We start from the raw sequence: 8,686 nt of genomic DNA on the forward strand, positions 1-8,686 counted from the left end.
TGTCCTCTACCCTGAGATTCTTCAGTGAGGTACAAGATAAGACATTTTAAGGCTATGTACAAGGCCCAAGAGTGTGTGACAACAAATGAAGAAGTCTACAGATGGATGAAAAACCCAGAGCTGAAGACAGAATGACATCTTCTAAAACGAAAACCATTAGAACTGGGGTTTGGAAGACAGATTTGGAGGAAGCTGGAGACATTTTCTCCAAGATAGTTAGAAGGGAAACAAGCATTTATCTGTGATTAGAGCTGGGAATGAACTATGTGTTTATAAGTAGCTTAAATGTTGTCCAGTTTAGAATATGATTAGATTAGAAGGAAATTCTAAGAAGTTACACTACACAGAAGGTTGAAATACTCCATGAAAATCTCAAGTAATTAATTAGGGGAATATTATTTTAAAAATACATTCCTGTGAGATTTGTGGCTAAACAACTTGGATTTAAATGTGAAAACATTTTTACCTCCACACCTACTTTATGAGATAAATTTAGATATTTGTCTATAGGACAAATAACTACCTTTCTAGAGAAAGTGTATAGATTAACAGAGAGTAAGGAGGGTACTTGACTCTATCCAGAGAAGGCTCCTAGTTTACTAGTAGTTGGTCTGGCTACTTACATAGCTGTTGTCTAAAGCATCCTTTGGGACTCAGCTCATCCCGGGATAGATGGAGTGAAGCATTTCTCCTTTCATGCTGGCTCTACTCTAAATAACATGCCAGTCTCCATAAACAATAACATTGAGGCCTGGGGAAGCTTTCACAATGCACTGTACATAACAGAAAAAGGTCTGTGCCACCAAGTCTTCTTACTTCAAATTAGTGACAGTAAAAGAAAAAACGAAAGAAACAGGAAAGTGTAGGAGAAATTAGCTTACAAAAAAAAAATCATTGGTTAATCAACAGACATTCAGCTGACCGACAACACTCCTTTTACCTGTGGTTATAAATAAGCATTTCCTAGAAATGAGCTTTGACTGAGAAATGAAACTGAATGTGTCTGTTCAGCAGCAGGTCAGGGGTGGCTTAAACAAAAAGAGGACATGTTAACTGAAGTTTCCAGCAGGAGGAGAGATGGGGGAAGGCAGAACCTACATTAAGCTTCCTTCAAAGCTGACTGATTAGAATTCTAATTATTTTGAAGAATTAAAATTCTAATGCTGTATGTCACTAAGTTATTTTGGGCTGTCTTAGCCTCTAAATAGTCATTTGAAGACAAGTAAATGAAAAGGGGGCACTGGGTAGATAGATAAGTACAGCAGACACAGGAACTAGAGTAGAATGAGCAATGATGAAAATTAGAGACACACAGCGATTGTGACATGCTAAAGCCACAGACAGGAATTTAACATTGCCATGTTACCAGACCTAAGGCTCATAGCAAAATCAGACTTTGGTCCATGGCACCTCCAAGAATTAACAACAAAACAGAAATTGAATATTTAAACCGTGATGTACTCAGAAACCTGAGAGGTAAAATCTGCCTCCCCTCAGCTTACTTTTGTTGGCTCTTTTAATTTCTTTTTACAAGTTGTGTCATTTGTTGGTATGGGTCAGGGGGTGTTGAGCAAGGCTCTCCTTGGAAACATTGAAAATATTTCCTTCTGTGATGATCCTCATCATGTGGAGTGTGCACTAGTTACAGTCCAATCATTGAAGTTTCTCTCCTTGTCCTCTATGATCAGGAAGACAGCTGATTACTGGAGCCATAAGACACTTTTAAAGGTGCCTCCTTCTCTGCTCCCTTGGTAATCTGTTGACCTGGAAGCAATGGCCAACATATTTATTTTCCTGTTAGCCATTTTATCTTCATTGACTGGGCTCTAACTATGGTTATTGAACACCCATGAAGGGCCCCAGCATACTTGCTTAGCCTAACGCCATTTTTGAGCAAGGCCTGAAAAGTAACTAAAGGTCAGAAAAACAACTTGTACCCTGGATAAGAGCCAAGTCAGCAGGCGTGTTGAGCTCGGGGAAAAACCACGAGCTGTCCTGAGTTTGAACCTGGCCTCATACGAATCGTCCAATCAGAACCCTGTAAACTATGCTTCCTGCTTCTGTACCCGCCCTTCCGCTGCCCAACCCTATAAAAACCCTCCACTCCAGCCCGTGAGCGCGCCAGTCTCTTCAGCCTCTGGAGGGACTGTATCGCCCCGGGTACCCGTGTTCCTGAATAAAGCCTCTTGCTGTTTGCATCTGACTTGTGGTCTCGGTGTGATCTCTGGGCGAGGGTCTCTCCAGAGGGAAGACTCCAGACGGGGGTCTTTCATTTGGGGGCTCGTCCGGGATCGGAGACCCCCGCCTCGGGACCACCGACCCACTGTCAGGAGGTAAGCTGGCCGGCCACTGTCTGTCTGTATTGTCTCAGTCTGTTTACTTGTCTTTCGTTTTCGTCGGACGTCCTAAGTCAGGTCTGAGTCGGTGGGGGCTGAAGGAGCTGACGAGCTCGGACTTCGCCCACCGAAACCCTGGAAGACGTTCCACGGGTATCTGAAGTCCCCTCTGAGGCACGGGAAGTCCCCTCTGGGGCACGGAAAGTCCCCTCTGGGGCACGGGAAGTCCCCTCTGGGGCACGGAAAGTCCCCTCTGGGGCACGGTTTTTCGGGGCCACCCACGCATCAGAAGGATACGTGGTACTGGCAGGGGACGGAGAATTCAAACACTCTGCGTCCCCATCTGAGTTTTTGCTTTCGGTTTTACACCGGAGCCGCGCAGCGAAAAATTCTGTGGTCTGTCTTGTCTGTTTGTTTCTCGTTGTGTGTTTAACCCTTCTTTATTTGGAGACCACCATGGGACAAGCTGTCGCCACCCCATTGAGCCTAACCAAGGACCACTGGTCCGATGTTAAGGCCCGAGGAAACAATGAAGGTGTCATTGTCAGGAAGAAGAAATGGATCACCTTCTGCGAGGCCGAATGGGTCATGATGAATGTCGGCTGGCTGCGAGAGGGATCTTTTAACCTCTCTCTTATTTCGCAGGTGGAAGGTAAGGTTTTTGCCCCTAGCCCTTATGGGCATCCCGACCAGGTCCCATATATCGCCATCTGGAGATCACTGGTCGAGAACCCATTTCCATGGGTTAAGCCTTTCCTTCCGCAGCCCCCTCCAGTCTCTGGGCCTTCTGCGCCCCCCAACCCGGACTCCTCCCTTTACCCCGTGCTCCCTCACAAGGAGACTCCTAAGCCTCCAGTCCTCCCCCCAGACCCCCATACTCCCCTTATAGATCTCCTGACGGAGGACCCACCACCATATCGAGCCGGACCACCTGGAGAGCCGGCCGAAGCGGCCCCAGCCACCGCCCCGGTGGCGGCGTCCCCGGCCGTGCCCGTGGCAGATCCGGAAGTTACCTCGACTCGCAGGACCCACGGGGCTGAAGAAGAGGACGCAGCCCCGTCCCCCATTGCCGGCCGCCTCCGCGGCTGCCGGGATGGCCCCCCTATTGAGTCCAGGGCCTTCCCGCTCAGAGAGGGGCCGAATCGCCAGTTGCAGTACTGGCCCTTTTCAGCCTCAGACCTCTATAATTGGAAACAACATAATCCCCCTTTCTCCAGGGATCCTGTTGCCTTAACCGGCCTAATTGAGTCCATCCTAGTGACTCACAGGCCGACTTGGGACGACTGTCAGCAGCTCCTGCAGACCCTCTTAACAGTAGAGGAGAAGCAGAGAGTTTTCCTGGAGGCCCGGAAGCAGGTTCTGGGCGATGATGGGAGGCCAACCCAACTCCCAAATATCATCGATGCAGTTTTTCCCTTGACCCGCCCAGACTGGGACTTCAATACACCTGAAGGTAGGAAGCATCTACGTCTCTATCGCCAGTTGCTCTTAGCGGGTCTCCGAGCGGCCGCCAGAAGGCCTACCAATTTGGCTCAGGTAAGGAATGTGATACAGGGAAAGGAAGAAACACCCGCTGCATTTTTAGAGAGGCTGAAGGAGGCTTATAGGATGTACACTCCGTATGATCCAGAAGACCCAGGGCAAGCACCAGGCCAGGTGTCATCCTATCATTTATCTATCAGTCTAGCTCAGATATCAGAACCAAATTGCAGCGGCTGGAAGGTTTACAGGTGCTAGGTTTGCCAGACTTATTGAAGGAAGCAGAGAAAGTGTTCAATAAGAGAGAAACTCCTGAGGAGCGTGAGGAAAGGAGATGGCAGAAACAAGAGGAAAGGGACAAGAAACAGCATAGGGAGATGAAAAAGGTTTTGGCCGCCATTGTGTCTCAGGGACAGTGGAGAGAGAGAGATAGGTCGGGAGAGCGAAGGAGGCCACCCCTTGATAAAGACCAATGTGCTTACTGCAAGGAGAAGGGACACTGGGCCCGAGAGTGCCCCAAGAAGCCACAAGGACCCCGCCGGCCCAAGCCCAAGACTGTAGACCTCCTTAGTCTGGAAGACTAGGGGAGTCGAGGCCAGGAGCCCCCCCCTGAGCCTAGGATAACCCTCAAGATCGGGGGGCAGCCCGTGACCTTCCTGGTTGATACTGGTGCCGAACATTCAGTCCTAACCCATGCCGGAGTGCCTCTTAGCCGGCATTCTGCACTGGTGCAGGGGGCAACTGGAAACAAGAGGTATTATTGGACTGCCGAGAGAAAAGTCCAACTGGCATCAGGGCAAGTAACTCACTCCTTTCTGCACATACCTGAATGCCCCCATCCGCTGTTAGGACGGGACCTATTGACCAAATTGAAGGCACAAATCTATTTTGATGAGAAGGGACCGAGGGTCACGGGTCCTAAAGGAGACCCTCTACAAATCCTTGCCCTCAGTTTAGAAGAAGAATACCGTTTGTTTGAACCAGAACCCCTGGAGAAATCACCTGAGGAACTACAGAACTGGCTGAGAGAGTTTCCTCAGGCCTGGGCAGAGACTGGAGGCTTGGGGCTGGCACACGATCAGCCACCGCTGGTGATCTCACTAAAGGCCTCCGCGACTCCCGTTTCAATTAGACAATACCCAATGTCACGGGAAGCTCATGAGGGGATCAAGCCCCATATTCGAAGGCTCCTAGACCAAGGGGTGCTAAAGCCCTGCCAGTCCCCTTGGAACACCCCTCTCTTGCCTGTTAAGAAACCGGGGACAGGGGACTACAGGCCGGTCCAGGACTTGAGAGAGGTCAATAAGCGGGTGGAGGACATACACCCCACGGTGCCCAACCCCTATAACCTTCTGAGCACCCTCCCACCGACCCACGTCTGGTACACTGTGCTAGACCTGAAGGATTCCTTCTTTTGTTTGAGACTGCACCCTCAAAGTCAAATGCTATTCGCTTTTGAATGGAGGGACCCAGAAAAAGGGCTTTCGGGACAGTTAACCTGGACCCGGCTCCCTCAGGGCTTCAAAAATAGCCCAACCCTCTTTGATGAGGCCCTACATGCAGATCTGGCCGGATTCCGGGTCGAACACCCAGCCCTGACTCTGCTCCAGTACGTGGATGATCTACTCCTGGCGGTCAGGAGTCGAACCGAGTGCCTGGAGGGCACTCGAGCCTTATTGGCCAGACTTGGACAAAAGGGCTATAGAGCCTCAGCCAGAAAGGCTCAAGTATGCCGAGACAAGGTTACCTACCTGGGCTACACCCTGAGCGGGGGGCAAAGATGGCTAACAAGAGCGAGGAAGGAGACGATAATCTCCATCCCTCCTCCTCGGAACCCCCGCCAAGTTCGAGAGCTCCTGGGTACGGCTGGGTACTGCCGCCTTTGGATTCCTGGCTTTGCCGAACTGGCAGCCCCATTGTACCCCCTCACTAAACCAGGGGCCATGTTCCAATGGGAAGAGAAGCATCAGAAAGCATTCCAACAGATCAAGAAGGCCTTACTCGAGGCCCCGGCTCTGGGTCTGCCAGATCTAACCAAGCCCTTTGAGCTGTTTGCGGATGAGAACTCAGGTTTTGCCAAAGGGGTACTGGTACAAAGACTGGGACCTTGGAGGAGACCTGTAGCGTACTTGTCCAAGAAATTGGACCCGGTGGCTACAGGATGGCCATCATGCCTCCGCATGGTGGCAGCCATTGCCGTATTACTCAAGGATGCCGGGAAGCTGACTCTGGGACAGCCGTTGACTGTGCTGGCCTCCCATGCAGTGGAGGCCTTGGTCCGACAACCACCGGACAGATGGCTTTCTAACGCCAGAATGACTTATTATCAGGCCTTACTACTGGACTCAGACCGGGTAAATTTTGGGCCGACAGTTTCCCTTAACCCTGCTACCTTGCTGCCACTGCCTAGCCCCTCCGAGGAGCATGACTGCCTCCAGATTCTAGCCGAAGCACATGGCACCCGCCCTGATCTGACAGATCAGCCGCTTAAGAATCCAGATGCTGTCTGGTACACAGATGGGAGCAGTTTCCTGGAGGAGGGGAAACGCAGAGCCGGGGCAGCTATAACCACCGAATCGGAAGTGGTATGGGCATCGTCACTCCCACCCGGGACATCGGCCCAGCGCGCAGAACTGATTGCGCTCACCCAAGCTCTCCGGATGGCAGAAGGTAAGAAGCTCACAGTTTATACTGACAGCAGATATGCCTTCGCCACTGCGCATGTCCACGGGGAAATCTACAGATGGAGAGGCCTGCTGACGTCCGCGGGTAAGGAAATCAAAAACAAAAAAGAGATCCTAGACCTCCTAAAGGCCCTGTTCCTCCCGCTCCAACTCAGTATTGTCCACTGCCCAGGGCATCAAAAGGATGACTCTGCGGTAGCCAGAGGGAATCGGCTGGCGGATCTGACTGCCCGAACAGTGGCTTCCCAGCCAGCAGGGAGCAGCCAGTTGATGGCCATACAAGAACCACAGCCTGAGAGAGACCCCGTGCCCTATAGCCCAGAAGACCATGAGCTAGCAAAGAAAATGGGGGGCGGACTGGGAACAAGGAAGACAAGCATATATACTAGGGGACCGGATGGTCATGCCAACCTCCCATACCTGATACATGCTGAGATTCCTCCATGCATTGACCCATTTGAGCAAAAACAAGATGAAGACCCTATTGGACAGAGAAAACACCTGGGCAGTGCTGCTGAACCAGGATCAGGTACTTCAGCAGGTAACTTCTACCTGCCCAGCCTGTGCTCAAGTCAACGCAGGAAAGGTTCATCTAAACAAGGGGGCCCACCAAAGAGGCCATCATCCTGGTGTTCATTGGGAAATAGACTTTACAGAAGTAAAACCCGGACTCTACGGGTACCGGTACCTCTTGGTCTTCGTGGACACTTTTTCCGGATGGATCGAGGCATTTCCAACCAAGAATGAGACGGCTAACGTGGCAACAAAGAAACTGTTGGAAGAAATCTTCCCCAGGTATGGGATGCCTCAAATATTGGGGTCGGATAACGGGCCTGCCTTCGTCTCTCAGGTAAGTCAGAAGGTGGCCAAACTATTGGGGGTTGATTGGAAACTCCATTGTGCATACCGCCCCCAGAGCTCAGGACAGGTAGAACGAGCTAATAGAACAATCAAGGAGACTTTAACCAAATTAACGCTTGCAACTGGCACTAGAGATTGGGTGCTCCTACTTCCCTTGGCTCTCTACCGAGCCCGAAATACTCCTGGCCCACACGGCCTAACCCCTTTTGAGATCATGTATGGGGCCCCACCTCCTGTTGTAGACTTTCTCCATCCTGATATTTCCTCCTTTGCTACCACCCCTACTTTAGAGGCACATCTTCAAGCCCTCCAACTGGTGCAGAGGGAGATCTGGAAGTCCCTGGCCAAGGCCTACCAGGAGCAGCTAGACAAGCCGGTGGTGCCCCACCCCTTCCAGATCGGGGACTCCGTTTGGGTCCGACGACACCAGACCAAGAATCTGGAACCACGGTGGAAGGGGCCCTACACTGTCTTGCTGACCACCCCCACTGCACTCAAGGTCGACGGGATTGCTGCATGGATCCACGCCTCGCATGTGAAGGCTGCCAGGGAACCCGACCCAGCAGGATCCAGAAAGTCAACATGGACAGTGTGCCGCACACGATACCCCCTAAAAATAAGGTTGGCCCGCAGCTCCTCTTCCTCCCCCTCCTCTTAATCTCTGCCTACCCCCAGGGGACTAGGGCGGCAGAGAGCCCGCACCTAGTTAAGAGGCTCACTTGGCAGGTTATCTCACAAACTGGGGAGACGGTCTGGCAAACGACCGCCCTTCACACCCCCTTCACATGGTGGCCCAACTTGCATCCAGATCTCTGCCAGCTAGTAGCAGGGTCAGGGGACTGGGACATCCCTACCACTGACCCCATGAACCCCAGAGCACCAGACGTCTGTCAGGATGGTAAGGGAACTTGCAAATGTAGTGACAGGAGATATGGATGTGGTCACCCTGAAATCAGAGCAGCCCTGTCACAACTATCCTTTTACGTCTGCCCTCGGGATGGTAGGGACAGAAAGATGATTAGACAATGTGGGGGTTATGAAAGTTACTTCTGTAAAGCATGGGGATGTGAAACAACTGGTAATACCTATTGGGAGCCTTCATCCACTTGGGACCTCATTAGGGTAAAAAGGGCTACCCAAAGAGAAAGCCACTCATGGCGTCCTCTTACTCAAGGACGTTGTTGGGGAACTGTCACGTTAGGAAGAGATAACACTTACTGGGAAGGGGGGGGCCCTGTGTAAATTTCACCTGCAACCCCCTGAATATATCTTTTACTCAAAAGGGAAGGGAGATAACACAAGACTGGATTAAAGGTAGAACATGGG

The 8,686-nt window shown here is 51.3% G+C and overlaps 1 protein-coding gene across 1 annotated transcript; it reads left to right on the forward strand.

The window, feature by feature from the left end:
* Positions 1-2,777: 2,777 nt before the first annotated feature.
* On the forward strand, positions 2,778-8,188 carry LOC128123868 (uncharacterized). The gene is given in 4 exon segments (XM_052760151.1): positions 2,778-3,329; positions 3,432-3,980; positions 3,983-6,936; positions 6,938-8,188. Coding segments are annotated over 4 exon segments (5,121 nt in total). The 5' UTR covers positions 2,778-2,792; the 3' UTR covers positions 8,019-8,188.
* Positions 8,189-8,686: the final 498 nt, after the last annotated feature.

Source organism: Peromyscus californicus, unplaced genomic scaffold (genome assembly GCF_007827085.1).
Source record: "Peromyscus californicus insignis strain IS unplaced genomic scaffold, ASM782708v3 Scaffold_4__1_contigs__length_199733344, whole genome shotgun sequence".
Classification (NCBI taxonomy): domain Eukaryota; kingdom Metazoa; phylum Chordata; class Mammalia; order Rodentia; family Cricetidae; genus Peromyscus; species Peromyscus californicus.